At 42.9% G+C, this 27224-nt stretch overlaps 1 protein-coding gene across 8 annotated transcripts in view; it reads left to right on the top strand.

Annotated features, from left to right (window-relative positions):
- The first annotated feature begins 944 nt into the window (after positions 1-944).
- LOC140716884 (nectin-1-like) overlaps positions 945-27224 on the top strand; it is a 539485-nt gene continuing 513205 nt past the window's right edge. For 6 of the 8 annotated variants that reach the window (XM_073029909.1, XM_073029905.1, XM_073029910.1 and 3 more), the window contains exon 1: positions 945-1316. In XM_073029909.1, coding sequence (XP_072886010.1) covers positions 1253-1316 — 64 coding nt within the window. In that variant the 5' untranslated portion in view covers positions 945-1252. The remainder of the gene's footprint in view (positions 1317-27224) is intronic. The other 2 variants (XM_073029912.1, XM_073029906.1) reach the window with 2 other exon arrangements.

The following is a 27224-nucleotide window of genomic DNA, read 5'->3' as shown; positions in this document are numbered from 1 at the left end:
GATATATCACAGACAACGAATTTACTTTAAACAATCCTAACTTTAACTAGAAAATGCTAACAAATGAATTACTAAAGCGAAAATATTATAAACTAAACAAATGCCATAAAGGCAACACAATACATATAACGTGCATAAAATGACCCTTTCTTCAAAACCCAAGAACTTTTAACTGTTTATGCTGCTTGACCCGATGAAAGTTCTAAGGGTTACCGGTTTGCATTTTACCTCCTTGTTTGCAGGATTCTTCAATCTGATTGGCTCCCAATCATTACTGCTGCGTGCCATAGATCCCTCTAGCTTATTGAGAAAGTCATGCCTTCGTGACTAACTGGAAAAATAGTAACTAAAAAAGGAAGATTTCGTTTTTCCCTCGCACTTTCCTGTCCTCTTCTACACTTTCCAAGTTACTTTTCAGCTAGTCCATTTCGGAAGTACAGCTACGTTATGAAATGTATGTATAGCAAGATCCCAGCAGCGGCAAACTAAAAGGACAAATAATGAGGATAATAGGGATAACTTTCTTGCTCTCGTTAATATGGCGCCACAGAACCCACTATCAAAGTGTTCTGGGCAACTTGCTGACCATAACCTTGGCCACAGCGTTTCCCGTAGGAAGCTGTGGTTCCAAACTACTCCAAAAGCCGCAAAGTGCTTTGGGACATTCCCAGGACCTTAAAAAGCAAGTCTCTCTTCCAACTGGCTCCTGTGCCTGGACACTCCTGCATTGGTTTCCTTGCACTCAGAAAACGCAAAAGCTGCTCCCTCGCCAGGTTTTAAACCCCGCGCACTGATACAATTACGAATTCCTCCTCCCACTTCCACCTCCTCCCTTAAAGCACAGTTCGCCCTAGCCCTGCCCATTTTGTGACATCAGCCGCGTCGAAAGCTCCACCTCTCCCGGGCGAGCTTTGGGAAGTGATTAACTGGGGAGGGAGGGAGTTTGGTCCCAGTTTGCGGAGGCTGACGGCCGGGAGAGTGAGCGGGAGCTCATCGCTGGCGGAGAGCGGGCTGAGCAGCGGCACAGCGCCAGTGTGAAGCCGCTTCTCCTGCGGCTGCAGCGCCCGGACTGTTCAGCCTGTTCGGGGTAAATTACCCCACCCGAGTTGGGTTCACATCCACCCGGGGGCGGCTGCGTTTTTTTTTTGGTGTGTGTCTGATTAAAGCATTTGATCAGAGCGCCCAAGTGCCGCTGCCGGATATTGGTGCGTGTTGTGTTGAGTGTGTGTGTGTGTGCAGTCTCGTTGCCAGGATGGATTCGGGAATGCGTCCCCGGAACACGGCTCGCCTTCTGCTGCTGGCGGCGATCTTGCCAGGTAGGAAACGGAGGAGACCAGGAGAGCAAAGACAGCAAACGATAATAAACAGAGGGGAAGGGGGGAGGGAGGGAGAGACCGGGCGCTGCGGGAAAGAAACTGCAGGCGAAAGAGCGAGAGGGGATGTACGGGGACAATTCAATGCAAGAGCGGGTGGCTGGACGTGTCGGAGAGTCATAGGGGCAGAGAGTTGGGGAAGGGTTTGAAGTCTTACCTCTTCACAAGTCAGGAACGCTGCATTTCCAGCTCCTACTTTGAACAGGATTCTTCGGGTGCAGCAGTTTCCGCACAGTTGAAACGCTAACTCGATTTGTTAATGGGAAAATGTGAATTGCAAAAAAAAAACTGAACGTTTCTCGTGCAGTTTATCAGTGATGAGTCATCTAACAAAAATAATTATATATCTCATTGATGCGTTTGCAAGCTGTGTCAACCACTCTAACATTAAAAAGCATAAACAGAATTCTTCCCAGAATTCTGGGTAAGTGAAAACGGGGGCTAGAAGTTGGTGAAACAGATTCTGGAGACGGTGTGTCCTGTTGAGGATTAATGTTTCATCCCCATGAAACTCCGCTCTTAAGAGTTTCTACTGCGTTCTCTAAGCTAAGCATTCTTCTGCTTTGGAATTCTGCTATCTGTTGCAACCCAGCAGCCGTTGAAAGCTGGCGTGGGGCTTTGTGTTAATTCAAGGATCAATCGATTCTGTCGGGCATGTACGGCCACATCGTTTAGTTTACTCCCGAGACCCCTCATTAGTTCAGAGTCCATGACTTGAAGCTGGGTAAGGGGTCGTTGGAGAAAAGGCGGGGGAATTTGGATTAATTCTCTCAGCCCAGCGTATATGAACCCAAATTTTCATACCTCCTTTCTGTCTAAATTTTCATCCCCGCCACCCCAACCAGTTTTCGCATTTCCGTTTTCATTTGCAATAGGGCTCTATTCTCCCTTTCTCCCTGACATATCTCCCAGTAATATTTCTTGCCGAAGTCAATTGTTTAGTGCCTTTAATGTCTGATCTCAGAGCTTTGATAGCCGTTTCTGTCTGATGTGAAGTGCCTGTGTTCGCAGTCAAAGCTTCTAGCACTGTGATTTCCTGCTGAAGGCAGTATAAATTGAACCCTCTATTGATGTTTTATGCTTCATCGCTGCTTTTATAAACCATGGATCCCATCTCATATACCAATTTATTAACATGTGAATGTCCCTTATTTTATACCAGAAGACTTGATTTGACCAAAGCGATTTGTTACATAGGTTTTAATATCTTGGATTGAGTTCTTCTAGTTAAAATTAATTACTGGCTGCCGTAATTTCTCAGTTAATCTCTGTGTGATGCATGACTAAACTTAAAATGCCCTGGATGTGGTATAAGCTCTGGATGTTGCATTGAGTGAATTGGAAATTTTGATTCCTTTACTGGTAGTGAGCCTGATTATTGGCATTTTTGTTTTCGTGTCATTTAAAAATTGTTGCATCCTCAATCAGAGCCTGTGCCCTTGAGTGGGTAATAGGCCGTTAGCGTTGTCAGTCTTTCTGACTCTGAGATGTGATCAGTTCGTTACTGTTATACTGCCTCGGGCTCTGAGTGGAGTTGGACTCCATTTATTTTGTGTGCTGTGCAGTGCACCGTGACCATTATGGTGGTGTGCATTGAGAATGTGATTCAGTGTAGCTGGCATCAAAACAACAACTGACATAAACTGTAAAAATTCCGAAAATGTCCTAAAAGAACAAGTTGCTTTGTGCGACAGCCCATGAGTGATTTATATAAAGTCCCCGTCCTTTACCATCACATTCAATTGTGCTGCCACCACTCAGCTGGGCACGTTGCTAGGACAGGGAGTGAAAGGAATGACACTACTTGGGAACCACATTGAAATATGAGTCCGCCCCACACATTTTATTAAGTTTTGATTCCCATGTTAGTTGCTAGAGAATGAAGCAAACATTCTGGTGCACTCTGCTACATTAAGAGCACTGATTTAACAGGGTCTACTCTTGAGGTATACGATGCCCCCATTGTAAAAGGAAGGCGTGCTACACGGATATTGTGCAAACAGCGTGGTCCCGATTTGTTACCATTCCATGTATTTGCGGGATTTGCATCGCATTCGTGTATTTCACACAGCTAAGAAGGGGGGGGGGGCTTATTCTGTAAACTGGCGGTAGTAAATGTGAGTAACTGTCAAGCGTGTTGAAGCGTCCTTCTATTGAGTTCGCCTGATGATTAAGCTGCTCAACAATGAGGAGGGTTTGCTTCTAAAGAGAGAAAGCAAAGCAGGTTTATCGGATCTCCTGATGTATGCACCCCTCCCCCTTCAGGAACTCAAATTCTCCTTTGCAGGCCCACCCCCTGCCTCGATTGTGAATAATAAGTTCCCGCAGAATCTTGGTGCTGTTATAGTCTCTAGCCGCTTAGATGATATAAATTAATTGAGTGCAATATGCCACGTTTTACATATAAAGCCGAGAATGATTTAACTCTGCAGTTTGTTAATAATCACATTTCAAATGACAGCGTAAGAACAGTGTAAGTGTATTATTTACACTCGCTGATGTGTGTGACTGACCCGACTTCCTGTCACAATATCTTTAATATTACACTTCTATAGAATTGCATGCTGATCAGTAGGAGGGAGATGGGAAGATTGGAGGGGAGAGAAGGCTGACAACCTTGCAACAGTAGCTAAGCTCTGGTAGAATTTGCAGTTCCATTTGAGTAATCCTGGCCTGCCCGTTAATCTCGGTTTGTCCTACATTGCCATTGAGGTGTTTGTTGTCAGAGGTTCTAGTTCACAACAGCCCAATAAAACGCCTTGTTGGATGTCCCAGCTGAGCTAGATTTCCATCCTTTATTATTTTGGTTGATGAGAAGGTGAATATTTCATTCCGATGTCCTGTGTATGAATACAAAACACCAGACTAATTGGTTAGTGGTTTTAAGTAATTGAAATTGCCTGGCATTGGAAAATTGGTTTAAATCTTTGGTGGGGAAGGCTGCTGTAGCAGAGTGGGGTGGTACGGTGGTTAGCACGATGCTTTACAGTACCAGTGACCCGGCTTCAATTCCTCCCGCTGTGACTGGGTGATTTCCTCTGGGTGCTCCGGTTTCCTCCAACAGTTGGTGGTTTAATGGACCATTGTAAACTGTCCCGTGATTCAGCTGTGGTTAAATTAATTGGGTGACTACTGGGCAGTGTGGCTCAGACTGCCAGAAGAACTTGTTCCACACTATCTTAATAAATAAATAAATAACGAATGCAAAAGAAATGTCTTTCTGCAACATGACGGAAGGTGCTACTTTGGGTCTGCTCTTGGTTATCAATGACTTGGATGCACCTTTGATGCTCAGAAGGAATGATTGTGAGATAGAGTGACAGTCACTACTCAACGTTATGTTCAAAATGAACAATTTAGAAATTGACAATTAACATGTACCAGTTTTTGAATTGGTCCGAATGCTTAAAATGGCAAGCTAGTTCATGATCTGGGTGTGCCCGATGTCCGTCTTTCACCGACTGTAGTTCATCATAACCGCCTCCACTCTGCAGTGTTCAAACCTGTGTCAACATGTTTCAGTAGAATTCAGTTTGCCATGCCTGATGATAGGCTGTGGGCCAAGCAAACATTAGCAACCAGTTGCTTTCATTTACTAACTGTTGCTGGATAGCAGTCATTGAATGTAGTTTTATGGCCCGTGGATAGTGACTGTAACATGTCAGATTTATATCCTGTAAATTCCACAGTGTGGCACTTAAGTTTCTCACATAAGAATGGTGGGTTAGAGGGCTTTGGACTTTGGTATTGAAAGAACCTTCAACCACTGATTTGTAGTTTAATTATTATTTATTTTCATTTTTTTAATGAAAGATTATTGGTCAAGGCACAGCCTGTAACACTGCTGTTTGTTGAATAGATAAACAACTTCCAGGCCTTTCCAAATGTAGTTCAGAGCATGAAAATGTCTAAGGACAGACGTTTCATACATTTTCCTTAAATTATCGCTTTTATTATTATAGCCACTTTAGGGCCCAGAGATCCCCTCCATTCATTATTCCTGATGTTGCCTTCACATCGGAGCTGCCTTTAGCAAGCTCTTTGTGCCAAATCTCTTCTGGTTTTCTTAGTGTCTCTAAGGCTGACCTGTTAGACAGAGCCTATGCTGGTCTTGTATCTAGGCAGCTGCTCCACCATTTCCAAATGGTCAGTCTTTCATAATCTTTTCACTTTGGCTTATTTACTCCAATTTTGTGGTCCTGTGCTGTATGACTTGACTGATGACACTTTTCTTTGACAGAAATCCAATACCTTCCATTAGGCTCGGCATGGTTTTGTCAGTGTTTCTTCCCGTACCACCTCCGACAACTTGCTCTCATCTTCAGTCTCCTTTGCTGAAGACAGTTCAGGCTAAGTGATAAAACCTAGGCTACGGTGAATATTATTTTAACTACTTCATGCTTGGTAGTCAGTGCTGGTAAGCTGGTTGCGTAGTTCATTAATAGTTAAGTCTGGTCCAGGCCTCTCTTGCAGTTCACATACTCACAGTTATTTTGGTAATCCTTGGGGGATTTTCTCTTCTCCTGCAACCTAGTGTGCTGAGATTAGTTAAAGCAAGGTATTCACCCTCGGTATGAAATTTACCGAGGAAAGAAATCTGACAATATATGAGTCTGCATTTTAGGATGAAGCTTGTATTTAAAGAAACGTTTCAAAGTCATTTTCTTTTGGTAATAAGGAAATTCTTGTGGCAATAGAGCATGAGTAGTAATGGTAGTAAGATTGCATGAACTCTAGTTGGGAATGAATGCTCTAAGGATGTGCGTTGCTGTTCGACAAAAGAACCGGTCCAAATTAATCAGGAGACAGGTGCATCCTGGAGATTTGAACATTGGTATCTCTTTACGTCAATTAATGTCACAACAAAGTCTGTTTATTGTGTTGTTTTTTTAAAATATATAGTTGATGTGAATAAATTGCCTGTTTCCCTATTTTAAAATAGTGGCTAAATTTCAAAAGTACTGAGAGAGCTGGGAAGTGGCCAAAGGTTGCACATAATGTTATATAATTGCGATATGTTGTTTATTTTTCTTCTCTGCAGTTTGCAGAATGTATCCAGGCACAGAGTTTTATTCCCAAACTAGTTAAGTCATGTATTTGGAATTTTTTTGTTTCATTATTATCTGCGCCATTGATTTCACAATCTGACTCCCCTGTTCAGTTGAACTACTTGCTCCTGAATCCTTATCAAAGTGTACAAGGCCACCTCTGCAGATGTATTCACATTTTCAGCATGTTGAAAGTGAATGGGTAACTTTTCCCAGACGAAGCATTTGAGAGAGACTTGGCAGTAGTTTTTCACCCAGCAATCTCTGCCGGACCCCTCCTGCTACCCAGCTCGTGTTATGATGAATGTGCGCGCGCACAGCTGGAGGAACTGGGTAAATCGGGCATCATCTATGGTGTGGAACAAGCGGTTGAAGTTTTGGGCCGAGACCCTTAGTCAGGACTGGAAAGGAAGGGGCAGAAGCAAGAATAAAAAGGTGTGGGGAGGGAAAGGAGAACAAGCTAGTAGGTGGGGGGGGGAGGTGGATTGGAGTTTCTGTTTTACATTGTAGTATTTTACCACTCTTTGCTATTTGTTATCCTTTGGGAAATGGTCACTGTGCAATAGAAAACATTGAACCTCTCAGGCACTACATCATACCAATTAGTGCAGTTTATTGAGAGGAAGTGGCGTGTAAACAAGTGTATAGGTCAGCAAATGACTGAAGTTCATTGAGGCATAAGGAATGTTATCATCTCCCTGGTGAACTCTGCTTGGAAGCTTAAAAACAAGCTGTCATCTCTTGGTTAGAGGCTACGTATCACAAGGCTGTTGTCACTTACCCCATCCTGTAGTACGGGTACTGATGTGAATTGGCATCAGACAGATTTGCAGGTAAGAGTAGACCCAAAATGTAGACTGTTTCTCTTTCCACTGATGCTATCTGACCCGAGTTCTTCCAGCTGTTTCTGGTCTTGTTTCAGATTTCCAGCATCTATAGTTTTTCTTCGGATTTATTTTTCAGGGAACTTAGTGGCCAGCTGCGCGGAGGGCTTGACGTAGATTTCAGGACTGCCACACGTTATGCCAATTGGGCATCAACATTAATTTCAGTGTCCGTGTGGTGCTTCCAGGGGAACTTGGAGCCACTGGGTGTGATAAAGGAACTGGCCCAGGTCAAAAACAAACAGGATCAAAGCCCTTGTACTGATTTGAAATGGGATTGTACTTGTGTATGGGAAATAAAAGACAGGTGAATCACATGGAAACTTGTGGGCAAAATAATGCCCCACTTACTGATAATCTGACTTTAATCTTAGATTTTAAGTCAGTGTACCTGTTGTGAGGCTTCATTTTGTTATTGTGTAATTGGGTGCCATATATGTGGATTTTATACATGGGTGTTTATTCAGTAGTTACACTGATTGGAATTACTGGCCTATCCAGTGGTTGCTGTGTGCCGATCTGTCTTTCAGACATTCCTACTGCAGTATAGCAGAGAGAATTGAGGGTTTTCCTGACAATCATGTCGTGTTCTCTGCATTTTCTCCTGATTTTTGCCAAATTTGATTGCCTGCTTCACTAACTTCAGCTGCTGTATGTAACCTCCTGACTGTGTTGCTGTGGTTGCCGTGATGGATGAAGGTCTCATTATTTGAAAGTGCAGAATGGGACAGGCAGTTGACTTCTCAATTTAATCTTTAATACAAAGTGGTGAAATTGGATTGTAATGGTCATTAACAGGTCTGCCCCCATTACTCTTTAACCTGTGGATACCTTGGGGAGACTACAGATTTGCTTCACCAAGAAGATGGATTTCCTTTGGAAAGGATTTGGAGAAAGTGGCCAGTGTGGCAGAATCCACAGCTTACCTGTTGCTGATCCATTTGTCTCCCGGTTGGGCAGGGTGGGGAAATGAGTCAGATAGTGAACATATTCCCTGTGTGCTCCAGTGGCAAACCTAATCTGTGGATCCTGTCAAATCTTGCTGTAAAAGTACTTAAAGGTAATTTTGAGTTGACGTCAGAGCTAGAGCAATTTGTTCTTGGCTATCTTCTCTGTGCTTGGTGATAATTGAGTTTAATGACCAGGCCAATTTACCTAAGAGGGTAAATTGCTTGTTCTTTTCACATTGGAAGTGAACTCTGTCAGCCATGGCTTGTTTGCTGAGAGTCATCTGATTACTCTTTAAGAATATTGGCATAAGCATTGTTAGAATGCATTGTCCTAGTCTAGAGAAATTTTGGAGAGAGGTTTTCTTGACCTTATCCCATATTCTTAATTGCCACTTAGAACCTAACCCTCTGATTGCTCTTTTTGGTACCTTGGGTGAGGTGGATATACATTTGAGTCCAACTAAACGTCGAACATTATCTTTTGCTTCTCTTTTGGCTAGACGTTTAATCCTTAGGTGGAGAGATGTTGCCCCACCCACCCATGCTCAATGGCTTAACGATACTATGTCCTGCTTAGATCTTGAAAAAATTCACTACTCACTTCTCAATTTGGACATAAAGTTTCATAAGGTGTAGGGACCTTTTCTTGAATATTTTCATCATTCCCATTTAGATTAAGTCTTTTTTTTCAGTCCCTTACTTTCAGCTTTTTTTTCCCTTTGGTAGTAGGCATTGTTATTTTTTGTTCTTATTTTCATTTACAGTTTTGGAGGTTTGAATGCTCCGATTAATATTTCTTACATCTTGCAGTGGTTGGTCTGGAGTTTTTTCTCCTGTGGGTGGGGGGGGGGGGGGGGGGGAATGATACTAACTTTACATGACTTTATTTTGGGTGCTTTTTCATCATTATTTTGAACTATATTGTATGTTTATTTTACACTGTATTAATCTTTATTTTGTAGTTGGGCTTTTGTCGTAGTTGTAGAAATGCATAAAAATCAATTAAAAAAAGAATGCATTGTAACCTTATTAATCAATGGTAGCAGATGTATCGAATGGCACCCTCTTTATGATCATCCCACTCGATGCTCTAATCTTGGTCTAGAATGCTTCAATCATGATCGTATCTTGGCCTACCTAGAAGGCTTTCAAAAGCCTGAAGCCATTTAAAGTTACCCCTGGGGTGTTGTAAGAATCATTAACAATACTTGAGGCCACAGGAACTGGAGACAGGTACCTCTATTTTTCCAAAGGGACCCCAGTTACTACTTTATCAGGTATATGATCGCTGAGATGCAGAGGCTTCCTGCAGGCTGTAGGAGTTTGTCCCCAGTGACTTAGCTAACATATGATAAAACTTTGCCAAGCATGGTTTGCACCAGACCCCACTGAGCAAGGGTTCTACCTACTGCAGTGTGGTTGGCTGTTTGCCTGTCTGCAAATTGCAAAAGGCACTGGCATTGGTCCACAGCTTGCATCTTGCTGCTTGTCTTCACGTACTACCAAGTGTTTACCCCCACGTCAGTGTTTACTCAACAAGTCCTCAATGGATCTGCCTTCAATAACATGACACGGCCTGGAGTGGGCAGCGTGTGTTATGGCAGCCACCCTTGATGATGCCTGCTCTGGAGAAGGTAAATTGCAAAACTGTATGCTTTATTAAATTACTTTTACAAAAAAACTGCTGCACAATTAAAGGGCCGTTTGACACACCAAGTCCCCAAGGCAGTATTGGAGAGCCCTAATCATATAATGAAAATTGTCGAAAGCTGTCTTGCTCTGCTCCCGTCTTGCCTCATAGTAAGTAACGCATTAAATCGCTCTATTATTCATTAAAGTTAGCCCTTCTGAACCTGGTAATTTGATCAAAGATGGTTAATTATTGAAATGCTTATCATTATGGAGTAGAAAATAGCTGCAACACTCTTGAATAAGGAAAGGATAACTCTTATTGGACTGGTTTGCCATTGCAGATTAATTACATAATGACAATAGAGATCGGCATCTGGTTGACATAGAATAATAAATATTATTAACACTGAAATTTGGACTGCACTGTGAGCTGAGAATACTGGCTATGACAGTGAATTACAAATAGAAATCTGCCTTGAGTTCATGTGGCTAATGTGTTTGCTGGCTTAAAAAATTAATTGGGCTTTATTACAGATTTTGGTTTCGGGCAAAAAGTTGTTGCCCAGGATGAGTTGTTTCTTATTGCAAAGTCGTACGTTCTTCCTTTATTTATAAATGTATTATTGCTATGTAGAAAAATGTAGGTCAGTTTTGGAAATAGGAAAACGAGTTGGAAGGACAAAGCTGAGGCAGCAAAGTACCTTCTGTGGTAGGAATGTGGAACTGCTGCATCAACTGAGGGCTGAAAGGAGTAGATGATAAATGGGAAACATACACTTTGAAGCCACTTTATTAGGTACAGGAGTGGGACCTGGTATGGTCTTCTGCAGCTGTAGCCCATCCACTTCAAGATTCAACGTGTAATGCATTCAGGGATGTTCTTTTGCACACCCCTGCTGTATTATGTGGTTATTTGAGTTACTGTCACATTCCCGTCAGCTTAAATTGGTCTGGCCAATCTTCTCTGACCTCTCTCATTAACAATGTGTTTTTGCCCACAGTATGGCCACTCGTGACATTTTTGTTGCACCATTCTCTGTAAACTCTAGAGACTGTTATGCATGCAAATCCCAGGAGAACAGGAGTTTGAGATAATCAAACCACCCCGGCTGGCACTAACAATCATTCCACAGACAAAGTCACTTGGATCATATTTCTTCCCTATTCTGATGTTTGGTCGGAACAACAACTGAACCTCTTGACCATGTCTGTATGCTTTTATGCATTGAGTTGTTGCCACGTGATTGGCTGATTAGATATTTGCACTAACGAGCAGTTGTGCAGGTGTACCTAATAAAGTGGCCACTGAGTGTAGTTACCAGGGAAAATGATGGAAAATGCACATGGATCTAAATTGTTAATATATTGCAGGTAGGTTATTTGGTAATCTGTGCATTTAGGTGTTTCCAATTTTTAAGTAAAATTGTTTCTGTTTTTGCTTGTTTTCAGCGTCATAATCTGAATAATCATTCTTCCATACCTCCTGTTTTTCCTCAGGACTTGGATATTACTGGGGACCGATGTTGAGGTTCTTCTGTTTATACCTCAGAACTTGACGTGCAATCTAGCAGGCATGGTTTATAGAATCATTCAGTATTCGCCATTTGACCCATCATATTCATGGCAGCTTTCTACCAGAGCAAAAATCAGACTTGCTATCACTGGCATGTGTCATGAGGTTTGTTGTTTTGCGGCAGCGGTACAGTGGAATACGTGAAAATAATTATAGTAAGTTACAATATGAAATGTAAAAATAGTGCAAAATAAAGAGGTAGGCATATGGACCATTCAAAAATCTGATGGCGGAGGGAAGGAAGCTGTTACTGAAGTTTGTGTCTTCAGGCTCCTGTACCATCTCCTCTATGGCAGCAATGAAAAGAGGGCATGTCCTAGATGGTGCCACCTTCATGAAGCACCACCTTTTGAAGCCATCCTCAGTGGTGGGGAGGCTAGTGCCCATGATAGAGCTGGCTAGGTTTGCAACCTTCTGCAGCTTTTTCTGATCCTGTGTGTTGAAGCCTCCAGATGGTAATGCACAGGTGTTCTCCACAGTACATCTGTAGAAACTTGGTAACATACTGAATGACCTAATGAAGTATAGGTGTGGGTGTGCTGCCTTTGTAATTGCATCAGTATGTTGGCCCTGCCAGAGATCTCTGAGATGTTGATGCCCAGGAACTTGAAGATGCTCACCCTTTCCACTTGTGTTTCAATGAGGGCTGGTGTGTTCTCCCAACTTCCCCTTCCTGAAGTACATAATTAGTTGGCTCACTAGTTCCACCTTCCCAGCATCCCCTTATTCCCATGATCTCTAGTCCTTGACCCCCTCCACTAACAGGAACATACTCCTACAATCACTTTGTAATATTTTCATTTTGTCAAAAAAAAACAGAGCTCTGGAGGATTGAAGTGATCATAGTTTTGTAGACATGACGTGGCTGATGCTGGAATCTGGAGCAACAATGTGCTGGAGGAACTCCAGGTCATTAATAGACAGGTTTATATATGGATATAGAAGGTAATCAGAAGGACTAATTTAATGTTGGATTTTAGAATCCACAAGTGTAGAAGATGTATACAGCTACTACTGTGAATGTACTTCAAGTTTAAGTTTATTGTCGTCTGACTGTACAGGTGCAATCAAATGAAACAATGTTCCTCCAGACCATGGTGCACCCACAAAACATATGTGCTCTGTGTGCTATAAACCAAAATATCACCATAAATTTAATAAATTGTGATTTAATGCACACAACACAGGTAAACAGTAAACAGCATGTTGACCTCATGACGAGACCTTGGTGGTGACAGGGCATACAATCATCTCTCAGCCTGAAGAAAGAACTCAGTCTGCCACTCCTACTCCTGATACTCGTGTACCTCCTTCCTGACAGTTGTGGATCAAAGACTCTGAGATGGGTGGTGGGAGTTGTCAATAATGCCTTGGGCTCTTTGTCTGCAACGCTTCCAGTAAATCATTAGAAAGAGATGACATTGGATTGGAAAGTGTAGAGTCACTTTGGGTTGAGTTAAGAAATGGCAAGGCTGAAAGGACACTAATGGCAGTTGTATACAGGCCTCCAAACAGCAGCCGGGATGTGGATTACAAATTACAACAGGAGATAGAAAAGGCGTGTCAGAAGGGCAATGTCATGATAATCGTTGGGGATTTTCACATGAAAGTGGATCGGGAAAACCAGGCCAGTACTGGACCTCGAGAGAAAATTTGTAGAATGTCTAAGGGATGGCTTTTTAGAACAGCTGGTTGTTGAGCCCACTAGGCGATTGCCTGTGCTGGATTGGGTGTTGGGCAATCATCCAGAGGTGATAAGGGAGTTTAAGGTTAAGGAACCCTTAGGGAACAGTGATCACAATATGATTGAGTTCACTTTGAAATTTGAGAGGGAAAAAAATAAAATCCAATGTTTCAGTATGTCAGTGGAATAAAGGAAATTACAATGGCATGAGAGGGGAACTGGCCAAGGTTGACTGGAAAGGGACATTTGCAGGAAGGACAGCAGAGCAGCAATGGCTGGAGTTTCTGCAAACAATGAGGGAAGTGCAAGACAGATCTGTCTTGTGGCAGACAGATTCTTCCAAATAAGAGGAAATTATCAAAGGGAAGAAGGACATTACTGTGGCTAACAAGTCAGAGCCAAATTAAAAGTGAGAGAGGGCATACAAGGAAGCCAAAGCCAGTGGGAAGATGGAGGATTGGGGAGCTTTTTTAAAAACTTGCAGAAGGGAACTAAGAAGGTCGTTAGGAAGGAAAAGATGAATTATGAAAAGAAGCCGGCAACTAATATCAAAGAAGATACTAAAAGCTTTTTTAAGTATATAAAGGGTAAAAGAGTTGAGGGTAGATATAGGACCAATACAAAATGACGCTGGAGATACTGTAATGAAAGGTGCAGAGATGGCAGAGGAACTGAATGCATATTTTGCATCAGTCTTCACAGTGGAAGACATCTGCAGTATACTGGACATTCAAGAGTGTCAGGGAAGTGAAGTTTGTGCAGTGAAAATTACGATTGAGAAGGTGCTCAGAAAGCTGAATGGTCTGAGGTTGGATAAATCTCCTGGACCTGATGGAATGCACCCTCAAGTTGTGAAAGAAGTAGCTGGAGAGATTGTGGAAGCATTAACGATGATCTTTCAAGAATCGATAGATTCTGGCATTGTACCGGATGACTGGAAAATTGCAAATGTTACTCCGCTATTTAAGAAGGGTGTGAGGCAGCAGAAAGGAAACTATAGACCTGTTAGCCTGACGTCAGTGGTTGGGAAATTGTTGGAATCGATTGTTAGGGATGAGATTACGGAGTACCTGGGGGCACATGACAAGATAGGCCAAAGCCAGCATGGTTTCCTGAAAGGAAAATCCTGCCTGGCAAACCTACTGCAATTTTTTGAGGAAATTACAAGCAGGGTAGACAAAGGAGATGTAGTAGATGTGGTGTACTTGGATTTTCAGAAGGCCTTTGACAAGGTGCTGCACATGAGGCTGCTTAGCAAGGTGAGAACCCATGGAATTACAGAATTACTAGCATGGGCAGAGCATTGCCTGATGGGCAGAAAACAGAGAGTGGGAATAAAGGACTCCTATTCTGGCTGGCTGCCGGTTACCAATGGAGTTCCACAGGGGTCGGTGTTGAGATTGCTGCTTTTTACGATGTATGTCAATGATTTGAACTACAGTATTAATGGATTTATGGCAAAATTTGCCGATGATACAAAGATAGGTGGAGGAGAGGGTAGTGTTGAGGAAACAGAGCTTGCAGAGAGTCTTGGGTAGTTTAGGGGGATGGGCAAAGAAGTGGCAAATGAAATACAATGTTGGCGAGTGTATGGTCATGCACTTCGGCGGAAGAAATAAACGGGCAGACTATTATTTAGATGGGGAGAGAATTCAAAATGCAGAGATACAAAGGGACTTGGGAGTCCTTGTGCAGGATACCCTAAAGGTTAATCTCCAGGTTAAGTCGGTTGTGAAGAAGGCGAATGCAATGTTGGCATTCATTTCTAGAGGTTTTGACTATAAGAGCAGAGATGTGCTGTTGAGACTCTATAAGGCACTTGGAGTATTGTGTGCAGTTTTGGGTTCCTAATTTTAGAAAAGATATACTGACATTGGAGAGAAAATTCACAAGAATGATTCCAGGAATGAAAGGGTTACCGTATGAGGAATGTCTGGCAGCTCTTGGGCTGAATTCCCTGGAATTCAGGAGAATGGTGGGGGGGGGGGTGCAATCTCATAGAAACGTTCCAGATGTTAAAAGGCCTGAACTGATTAGATGTGGCAAAGTTATTTCCCATGGTAAGGGAGTCTAGGACAAGAGGGCACGACTTCAGGATTGAAAGAATTCCATTTAGAGCAGAGATGTGGAGAAATTACTTTAGTCAGAAGGTGGTAAATCTGTGGAATTTGTTGCCATGAGCGACTGTGGAGGCCAAGTCATTGGGTGTATCTGAGGCAGAGATAGATGGGTTCTTGATTAGCCAGTTCATCAAAGGGTATGGGGAGAAGGCAGGGAGTGGGGATGACTGGAAGAATTGGATCAGCCCATGATTGAATGGCAGAGCAGGCTAAATGGGCCGAATGGCCTACTTCTGCTCCTATATCTAATGGTCTTGTGGTCTAAATGTCACAAGTTAGGACTGGTGATCCTTTTGGTGGATTTAACTGTGCTCTGTAGGATCTTGTAAACTGATGCCTTGCAGCTTTTGGACCACACAATGATGCAGGTAAGTAAGTGGGTCACTCTGGCGCTCTTGTAGAAAGTTGTTAGAATACGTATAGGGAGCTTTATATGCCTCAATCTCCTCAAAGAGGAGACATTGCTGTGCCTTTTTGACTAGTGAGGATGTGTTGCAAGTCCAGGTTAGATTGTCCATTAGGTGCATGCCAAGGAAATGCAATGGAGAGTGGTTGACGTGAGGCTTCCTGAAGTGCACAGTTATATCACTTTTGTTCACATTGAGACTCGGGTTGTTCTTGCAAGCCTCTCTACTTCCTTTCTGTATGCCAGCTCATCATTGTTGCAGATAGGGCCAACCACTGTAGTATAAACAGCGAACCTGATAATGCGGTTTGAGCTGGAGTGCAGTCATGAGCCAGCAGCGTGAACAGCAGCAGGCTGAGTACACAGCCCTGGGGAGTACTAGTGCTCAGCATGATGGAGCTCGAGATGTTGTTGTTAGCTCAGACTGACTGCAGTCTTTCTCTCAAGAAGTTCAAGACCCAGTACAGAGAGGGGATGTTGAGTCCCAACAAGGATAATTTACCCACCAGCTTCTGGGGGATGATTGTGTTAAACACTGAGCTGAAATCGATGAATAACATCCTGGTGTATGAGGCATTGTTTTCACGATGGGGCAGGACGGAGTGGAGGGATGAGGCTATAGCATCATCAGTGGACTGGTTTGAGTGGTAGGCAAACTGGAAAGGTGGTAGTTTGTAAGGACCAATACCAGCTGCTCAGAGCACCTCATGATTGTGGAAGTCAGTGCCACTATTTCAAGGAGAAGTTAAATATGCCGTTAAGATCAGATATGTTGTCTGGTCCCATAGCTTTGCATTGGTCTACCCTGGCTAGGATCCTCCTCACCCTTGCTGTGGCCAGAGAGGGTACCTGTACCTCAGTGAGACAGGGCTTTCCTTGATGTCATATCATTCAGTTGGTCCAAAGCATAGAAAGTACTTAGCCTATCAGGGAGGGAAGCGTTGCTGTTGATGTGCAGGTGGACTTGTGATTGGCTATGGTTTGTATACCCTGCCACGTGTCCCTGTTGTCGCAGAGGTGTCTGAATTTTCTGTGCGTATTTGCACTTTTCCTTCCTGATAGCACGGGAGAGCGTGGCTCTTGCTGACCTTGGATATCCTGTCCGCTGATCTAAAGGCAGCATCCTGATCCCTAAGCAGTGTGCCAACCCATGCAGTCAGCCATGGTTTGTGGTTTGCCCTGGATTGCAGTGTTGAATCACAGTAACGTCCTCTATGTAGCCAGTCACCAATCCCACATGTTCTTCAATGTTGATGTGATGAGTGTAGGTAGCTGCCTCTCTGTATGCTCCAGTTCGTGCTTTCGAAGCAGTCCTGCAGCGCTGAGGTGGCATCTTCTGCCTGGGTCTCCCTGTTCACAAGTGGTCTGTGTGCAGGGGTTAGAAAAATGGATATATGGTCTGAGTATCTGTGGTGAGAGCGAGGGACAACCTTGAAGACTCAACAAATGTTGGTATAAATAAGGTGTAGTATTTTCTCTTGGCTGGTTGTGAAGTTGACATGCTGGTAGAACTTCGGCGGAGCTGTTTTTAAGTTGGTATGATTGAAGTCACCAGCAACAATGAAGCTATCATCAGAGTGAGTGGCTTCAAGGTCGCAGATTGTGCTTCAGGGCTCGTGCAGCACTTCCCCAGCACTAGCAGAGGAGGGACATCAAGAGCAATAATCACAATGGCTGTGAGCTCACTTGTTAAGTAGAAGGGCCTGCACTTCACCACAAAAAAACTCTGAGCAGTAGGCATTACTACCAAGGCATTCACACAGCAGTTCTTATTGATGTAGACACACAGACCTCCTCTGTGGGTCTTACCTGATGGGGCAGCATTTCTGTCCATCCAAAAGGGCATTAAGTCTTCCAGCTGGATGGCTGAGTCTGGTGTGGTGTCCTGGAGCCATGTTTCTGTCAGGACGAGTGTGCAGCAGTCTCTCATCTCCTGCTGGTTCAGGCACAGATGCAGGTAATCCAGTTTACTTTCCAGCGATGGGAGCACAGGCCTGCAAGGATCTACTTTAAGTCTCATTTTAATACTGGCGCACTTCTGTGTTTGAGCACACTGTTTCCAACAGCCGCTTCCCTGAGTAGCTGTAGTAGACCGTGGTGTGGAACAAAAGCCTACTCCCTGCATTAGTCCATAAACTACGCAGTACCTTTTGTTATTCCACATGCAAGTGAGGTACATTTGTAGATTTTAGTGTTCTTAATGTTCAGTGTTTTTCGGTCATAGAAAAGAGGGACAGGACAAGAAATTTCACCATTGGAGCTGAGTGGCCGCTGCGTCTGTGCACGTCGCCATCTTGTGATGTATCGATATTGTCCTGTGTTCAGTTTTGCGCAGTAACATACTGAGTAACTGATGTACTTGCTTGGAAAGATGCTCTGCACTTGAATGATATAATCAGGTTAAAGTTGAGATATTAAGTATGGTTTTATTGCAGTATATTTTGATTAAGTCATATTCTAAGCAAGGATAATAGAACAAACGGGTTTGGAAAGTTTTGGAAACCATTTGATTTGATGATTTGTAACTCCAAAACATAAAATTAATCAAAAGAAAGACACGGGAGAACCAGAGATAACTTGCATACTCTTTCCTTTTACTTTTAGTGAGGCATGCACTTCTGACATGGTGGCATAATGACGTATGCCATTCACATACTTTTGCATATAACCCCTAATTATATTAATTAGCAAAGACTGCTTAATCAAGCAATATGTTTGCAATGATACTCAAATATTAAATGCACAACAGAGACCAGAACAGAAGATTATTTATTTAAGATTAGTGAATGGCCTTTTAGGAGTGGGAATTGGAAAACACTTTGGGTAAAAGAAATCTCTTAACTAGTTTTCCAAAAGCTATAGATCATGTGTTATTTGGGTTTTTTTAATGTCAGATTGATTTTTGAATACTCTGAACTAGCGCTGTAGGAAGTAAAGGAGGCAAATGGAATTGTGACAGAAGAACATGGCCCACTGGAAAAGCCTTTGAGTTGTTTCTTAAAATTTCTAGCCAATTTGTTGTTCAGCAGTTGCTTGATGTTTTCCAATGCTAAAGGTGCTGTCTTGATTTAGTTTGCGCAGTTAGGTATTGATGTTATATTGGGGATCGACTTCCCCTTCCCCTTCCCCTTCCCCTTCAATGATCATTGAATGCCATTTTAAGAATTGTTTGATCTTTGAAATGATTTGCCGCAAGAAAAGTCCAAATTTAGGGAAAGCTAGCAGATTATAACATTGCTAACTTGAGTGAATACCGATGTGGGAGTAAAGAAATAAAATGCATTCTTTTGTGGTTGACCAACTTTGCACTGTGTCCTATCCTTGTTATTGAAAATCCAGTATTAATGAGCAGATTTTCTTTGATCTCTTAGATTCCAGTGCTGACTGAATTGCTGGTAAGGTTACCTCATTGCTTCAGCATGCAGTCGTCACAGCAGAGCATCGCACTCGTCTTTCTCAAAGCTTTTTTTTGCATTGCATAAATGACCCTCAACATGTAACTCCATATTAAGCTGAAAAGGATCAGCTTAGTTAGCAGTTTATCTTTTTTCAGTACATCTAGTGTTTCTAGGACACCGTTAGGATTTAGTTCATACCAAGTAGCCTGGGGTTTTCATTATTGTCCATGTTTGAGTTTGCTTTATTCCTTAATGCCTATGTTTTCCATTCCTGTTCTGTCCGTGTATCATTTAAAAGTCTGTATAGTTACACCATTAACTGATCAAATCGTCATATTTAGGAGCACTGGTGAGCTAGAAGCATAATATTTCCAAGAAACATCAAAGCATTAAACTACATGTACAGGCTGTTTGTAAAGTGACCAGAGGGAATAGGAGGAGATTGGTCATGACTGCCAAGGAGATTGCTTTGAAGCATTAACGGTAATTATTTGACATCTCATCGGTTGCAGGGCAGTGTTCCCAGTCATTACACAAGTCTGTGGATGCTTGGACAAAAGTTGAATCTGCTAATGACATTTGGAAGTAATACAGTAAATGGTCTAATTTTGCTCTGTAGGCCTCAATTTTCTGTAACATCAATATTTAGATGCTAGTGCTTTTGTGGGTAATTGGTGAAGAGCAATTCCTATTTTGCCACTGGCACAAAGTGGTGGCAGGCTCCTTGTGAGATTGATAAGTACAATACAAGCATTGCTTTAGCTTGGGTGTTAACTTGCAGTTGGGCTGTTAATACAAGGCTATTAAAATTTCACTATCAAGTGGCAGGAGAACATGAGCCTAATGCTATTGAACTTCCTTGATTCTAACAATTATAGGAATTAGCATAGTTTAATAACTTGTAGCTGCTCAGACACTGCCACCAGACATGACATGACCTCTGAGATCATCACAGAGCTGGTTCTTAAGGAGGTCAATTTGCTACTGTTTCATGATCCCACAGGTACACTGACAAATTTATATTTTGTTTGTCGTAATGGGTGAAATTCACCTTTGGTTGCTCATGCTAAGCGTTCGGTGGCACAGACAGCTGGTTCTCTGCACCAGGTACTTAATTCCACTGAATTCATTGGAGCTGAGTGTGTAGAGGTGAGTGCAACTAGTGCTTAATTCTACAGTACATGTTTTGTGCTGACTACCAGTCTAATTCCATTGTTTCTTTTTGACAGATTTCTTAAGCATTACATTTGTTTAAAAAATAAATTGGTCTGTCATTTGATCTGTATTTTTCCATAATCTTATTATAGTGCCGCATTAATCCAATCACTTCATTCTCCCATCTTAGTTCCTTAAGATATAGCAGCAGAATTTCGGAATTTGGCCCATCAAGTCTGCTCAGATATTTAATCATAGCTGATTTATTATCCCTTTCAATCCCATTCTCCTGTCTTCTGCTTGTAACCTTTGACGTCCTGACTAGTCAAGTGCCTATTAAACTCCGCTGTAAATATACCCACTGATTTGGCCTCCACAGCTGTTTGTGGCAGTGAATTCCATAGATTCACCACCCTCTGGATAAAGAAATTGCATCTCATCTCTATTCTGAAGGGAATTCTTTCTATTGTGCCCTTTGGTCCAAGACTCTCTCAATTTGGCTAGACACGAGGATGCACTGTGGGAGGATGCTTTCGAAGTGTACCCACATTGAGGTCTGTATATGTGCCCGCACACCCAGCCCCGCCCTGCTCGCACCCCTCCATCAGCTAGCGTATTCCTATTCATACCTTGCTGTGTTAGTCAGGTGCCATGGTAGAGCAGCGGTTAGCATGACACTGTTACAGCTCGGGGGATCGGAGTTCAGAGTTCAGTCCCATCCTTTGTAATCCCATTCCTCCCTGTGGAATGCGTGGGTTTTCACTGGATTTCCTCCCAGAGTCCAAGGATGTGCAGGTAAGCAGGTTAAAGTTTGAAGTACATTTTGTTATCAAAGTATGTATATTTGAAATTCGTCTCCTCACAGGCAACCACGAAACAGAACCACTTAAAAACAAAAGACCCAGTGTGCGGGGGGTGGGGGGGGGGGTTGGGGGGAGAAAACACAAATCATGCAAACAATTAAAGCAAGCAAACAGCATTCATCACTGCAGCTGATCCAGAAGTCAGGCCACAACCTCAGTCCAGCACACAGACGGGCAAACCCTGCAGAGCAGTGAGCTGAACTGGCCCGTCCTTCCCCTCCAACCCCAACACCCTGACCATTTCGATCTGACTTGGTGCTTAAGTCATCCAAACCTCTGGTCATTCCTCACCCACGGGCACAAGCTCCAACACATTGATTCAGCTGGCACCCGATCTTTCCAGTTCAGTTCAGCTCAGCTCTTAATTGGTCATTGTAAATTGTCCCATGATTCAATCGGGGTTGCTGGGTGTTGTGGCGCAAACGGCCTATTCTGCGCTTTATCTCTCAATTTCTCCGCTTTTTTCCCCTGTTACATTAAATCTGGGACTTTCCACCAAAGACTTATTAAAATTTTATGCACGTATCTCCCTTAATTTTCTGCATAAGGAGAACATGAAGCCAACTTCTCCAGTCTCTCCAGATAACTGAAAAATTAGGAATTTCACTTTGTCTCATATTTCCTTCCAATTGGTAGCTCAGTAATTTCCCCAAGTGTTATCTGTGTTCATAATGTGCAGCTTTTGACCATGAATGAGGATACAACATTTAAGCCACATTTATTCTTGCAGTTTCTATGTGGTTTGCAATTTGCACAGGATTTAACTTTTTTATTAATCGTTAATCGTTTCTAGTGGTGTAAATGTCATATTGTTAATTGGCGAGGCTATTGTGGTGAAGTCTGTCAATCAACTCTTCCAAATAGAAGTACCGTAGTTTCCGGACTACAGAGCGCACCTGATTAAAAGCCGCTGGCTCTAATTTTAGAAATAAAATCAATTTTTTAATTGTAAAGGCCGCACCGGATTTTAGGCCGCACCGGATTTTCGGCCGCAGGTGTCCCACGTTGTAATATGAGATATTTACACAGAAAGATATTACACGTGAGGATTTTTTAACTTTTAATTAAATCCATATGGTAACAAAAACAAATACATATTGCAAATGCTTTTTTTCGAACCGTGCCCGTAACGCGGCTACTTTTAAATATACGTTGCGTATACTTCTTTACTGAACAACATTCCAATATCTCCTAACGACTGGTAAAAAATATATATACTGCAGCCTACCAGGAAAAGTTATTGATCACCTTTAACTTAAAAGCAGCGTTCGCTCAGATCCAAAGCCGCTCGCGTAATGCGCTCCCTCCCTCCGTCCCGTTTCATCGCAAACCGGCATTTTCCCACAAGACACCGCGAAACCGGGTGTGACGTCATAGCATCCCACGATGTAGTACAGAAAACAAATATAGTTAAAACTCTTCTAACTTTAACTAGAAAATGAATTACTAAGCGAAAATATTATAAACTAAGTAACTGCCATAAGACAGCACAATGCTTCGAGTGTTTTCCATGTTGATGAGGGTGAGTACAAATGACTGATTTACAATAATTTAATTGTGAAAGTGCGCTTGATTTATCGTACAATTTCATTGGACCTCTGTGAACTACTCATCAATTTTATTGGTCTACTGTTATGAGGCAAAATGTTTACGAGGCGGCATGAAAAAAATCATGTATTAGCCGCTCCGGATTAAAGGCCGCAAAGTTCAAAGCTGTTCAAAATGTGGGAAAAAAGTAGCGGCTTAAAATCCGGAATCTACGGTAAGTGCCTCCCATGGTATCTCTAGGGAACTTTGTTCCCATTAACTTAACATTCCTTTGTATCATTCTGTATGAACTCCACTGACTTGGATTCCTGTGTTAATAAGCATCGTAGGCATCATTCCTTATATTGAAGCATAGCACATGTGGCATAGTATGCTTGTTACAGAATCTTTAGCAGTTCTCAAAGAATTTTCCTACAAGCACAGGATATCTACCTTGGGAGTCTACCGCAGTAATTAAACTCTTGTAGATTACCATGTAGTTATTTGCATTTTTTCTCTTCAGTCTATATTGCAACTGACTTGATGCTTTGCCGTTTTCTTTCTATGAGCAAGGTAGATCCCTGCCCCTAGAAACGTAGCCTGTATTGAATTTAGACAGGGAGAACTAGATTGATGGTTAAGTTGGTGTTTTGTACTTTTTTTTAGTTCTAACCATTGGCATGGTACCATGGTGGTTAGCGCCACGCTTTACAGTAGCGGCGACCCGGGTTCCATTCCCGCCGCGGCCTGCATGGGGTTTATATGTTCTCCCTGTGATCCTGTGGGTTTCCTCTGGGTGCTCTGTTTCCTCCCAAGTCCAAAGACATACCAGTTGGTAGGTTAATTGGTCATTGTAAATTGTCCTGTAATTAAGCTAGGATTAAATCGGGGTTTGCTGGGCGGTGAGGCTCAAAGGGCCGAAAGGGCCTATTCGGCACTGTATTCCAAGAAAAAAATAAATAACATGGTTTAATGTTAAATTGCATTCCTAGAAAGATATAAAAGACCCAGTGATACAAAAAGCAATGGTGTTGCCCCTAATGTTCTGCATGATGTTCATCTCCCAGTTAATATCACCAAAGTTGCTGATCTGGCCATTATCACACTTGTGTTCAAAGATGTTCCTTTGCACAGATTGTTTGCCAACTGCTCCGCATTCCAAAAGAAGACGTGAAGAGGTGCACAATCGCACAGCTGGTAGCGTTGCTACCTCACACCCTGGGGCAGCACAGTTGAGTAGCAGATTGTGCAATCACTCATCGGTATTCGATTCCCATTCAAGTTTAATTGTCATTCAGCCATACACGTGTATACAGCCAAACAAAACAGCGTTCCTCCTGGGCCACGGTGAAAACCGCAGTACCAACAGTCACACACGGCACATGGCACCTACAGCATATGCCATGGCCTATGCATAGGTATGACCTGTCAAAGGTATGACAGCAGAAAAACATAGTGACACAAATAACAATATAGCCCAAGTCCCTGAGTGTTAAGATTGATGGTGCATGGGACGTTGTCCTGGAGCCACGTTTCTGCAAGAACAAGCACACAGCAGTTTCTCATCACGTGCTAGTCCAGCTGCAGACGAACGCAATCTTAACTTGTCTTCCCCTGAGTGAACACTGGAGGGGCCAGGCCCCAATGCAGCGTGGGTTCCAGTGCACTCTCCCGCACCACCCCGGCATATCCTTCCCTGGGTGGATGCAACAGGTGATGCCATGCTACTCCCCAGCAGTCGGTTTTGCCAATGAACCAGACCTGCAGTATTCCTCACTGCTAAAATCCAACAGGGTCTTTTGATCACAAGAACAATGTCTAAGGCAATCGTTTACACACTGCCTTCTCTGGGTGTTTGTAGCAGGGGACGATGCAGTACTCAACAAGGGGAGGCTGCTGCGACTGAGCATGTTGCCATCTTCTTCCATTCTCCCCATGACCATGTGGGTTTCCTCCTACGCTCCAAAGGTATACGACAAGTTATTGAGGTTGGGCATGCTATGTTGGCGACACTTGCAGGCTGCCCCCAGCACATCACAATCAACAGGATGCATTTTGCTGTATGCTTCAACGTATGTGTGACCAATCCTTTGTTCTCATAAATTAGTATTACAACAAGGGATTTTGATCAACTTAACTGATTTTTATTTGTGAATCACATGGTAAATATTTCCCCAGTAGAACCCCAAAAATAGGGATAATTGTAAAGCATGAAAAGTTGATCATTCTCAAACTGAAATTTCAGCAGTTCAGAAGTATTCATTCCCCTTCGTGCACTACTTAGTTGAACCACCTCTCACAGCTGTTACTGCCAGTAGTCTTTCTGATTAAGTCTCAGTTAGCTTTGCACAACATGATGGAGCAAGACTTGCCCATTCCTCCTTGCAAAATAGCTCAAAGTAGGTTAGTTGGGGAGCACCAGTGGACTGTAATCTTGAGGTCTTGCCAGAGATGTTTGGTCAGGTTAAGGTCAGGACTCTGACTGGGCCACTCAAGGGCATCAATTTTCATTTGAAGCCACGCCATGGTTGCTCTGGCAGCGTGCTTTGGGTTGTTACCCTGCTGAAAGACTAACTTCCTCCCCAGTTTAAACTTGATGTTCTTGAGAAGCAGCCCGCTAGTGTAATGCTTTACAGTAGCCAGCTACAAGGTCAGGGTGTGATTCCCACTACTTTCTGTAAGGAGTTTGTAAGCTCTTCCCGTGACCACGTGGGTTTCCTCCAGGTTCTCTGTGGTTTCCTCCCACAGTCCAAGGGCTGGGTTAGGGTTAATAAGTCAGCAGAAGCATGGTGACACTTGTGGACTGCTCAGTACGATCCTTGCTGATTTGGTTTGACACAAACTATGCATTTCACTGTATGCTTCAAGGTACGTGTGACAGCCTGGTATGGAGCCCTTCCCTCTGCTATGGAAAGGAAAAGGCCTGCCCAGTGCCCATTTGTTTGTCCGTGTGTGCAGGGAGAAGGGATTTGGGGGTTGATAATCCTGCTGCTGTTCATTTCTTGGTTTCATGGCTATCTGGAGAAGAAGAATTTTGGAGTTATACTTTGATAAATGAACCTTTTGAACCTTTAAAGCTGATCTAAAAATCTGTCTTTATTAGATTTTGATCTGTGAGAAAAATCTATAAGAATTCCAATCTTGCCCATGCTGAGTGTCTGGTTTCTATTTGTGGGAATGACTAATTGTTGCAATGAGATTATCTCATTCAGTGAAACTGATGTCTGTGGACTGAAACTAACCCAACCAGGTGGTTTGCTTACTGTGTCCACGTCTCTGCATACTGTATTTGGCCCAGAAGTGAACTTTCCTGCATCATACCCGTGCTCCTTGCATGTTCCAGCTCATCACTGTACCTGTACCACCAACCAGTTGTAAAACCTTCAGTTTGTGTCATTTGCTGTGTGTTAGCCTTCTCCTGGACCTAGTCACCTTTTCCCCTTCAGTGAGACTGATGGACTTTTAGGAGTTGACCAATAACCAAAGCAGGCACCTTATCCTTAGTGTTCCGTACGTTTCCTCTTTGATCTTGGCATCTGCTTTTTACATCACTGCCATAATGGATAAAAGAATTGGTTTGGCAACATGACAGATTGGCAGGGATTGCCATGGAAATTATCAATGCATAATTGTATTTTGATTGTTCTTCCTTGTAGCGAGTGTGATGAAACGTCTGGTTCTGAGTTGATTGTTCTGAAGGCCTTGTTGATAGCTGAGGCTCCTGGGTTCGTGCTTTTGGCTGGGTGCACCTTTACTTTGCTCCTTCGCTGTCCCCACTGAACCATACTCGTTATCTGGGTGTTCCCGGGATCTGCTGGAGCTAATGTGGTATAATGCAAGCAGTGAAGTTTGTATCTCCTCTGTGATAAGAATTACTGTTTAGTTGGGGAAGTAAGTTTGTAGGGACTACAGCAGAAAGCTGATGAAAATCCTGTCTCTAGTGGAAATTCACCTGTCACAGGAGGTAATGCCTCTTTTGTTGGCTAGTGGTAAATATTTCTTTGTTAGAAGCTCTTGTGATGCCATACTTGAGAACAACTACTCCTTTCACATTTGAGTCCTGACTGATACCTTCAGGAATAAAATTTGCCCTTGATTGTGAATTTGTTACCATTCAATCTGACGGCCTCAAGTTGGGTATTTTTCTCGAGTGCCCCTGCATGTCCGTGGCATGCTTGTGTCTGTATTTCCTTGGAAAATATTCCTTCATAAATTTTGCAGAAGGGGTTTTGGGATGATGCAAGGTGGGTCTGTCCTTGGACCCCCGAGATGAAACTGCAAATGTCACTGATTTGTTTCAGTTGTAGAGTCATGGCTTTCCGGTTTACTCCCGGGAAGTGAGTATGGTACAGCTTGTCCTAACTGGATGTGATTAGCAGCTCTGCTTCTATTTCGTGCTGCACCTTCTGCAAACAGCTGCCTGCTTCCATGACCTGCCTTGTACATTGTTGCAGTCAGAGATTTCTATTGATCAGCTCTGAGTCCATATCTTGCTGTAAATAAAAGGAAAATCTTTTATGACCTCGGGATCTTCCCAAAGCACTTTACAGCCTAGTGTAAACTTCTCAAGTGTTGGAATGTGTGTCTAATTAGAAATGGAATTTTTTGACT

This window comes from Hemitrygon akajei, chromosome 26 (assembly GCF_048418815.1).
Source record: "Hemitrygon akajei chromosome 26, sHemAka1.3, whole genome shotgun sequence".
NCBI lineage: Eukaryota > Metazoa > Chordata > Chondrichthyes > Myliobatiformes > Dasyatidae > Hemitrygon > Hemitrygon akajei.
The sequence above is the reverse complement of the archived record's forward strand: the minus strand, read 5'-3'. Positions and strand labels throughout refer to the sequence as shown.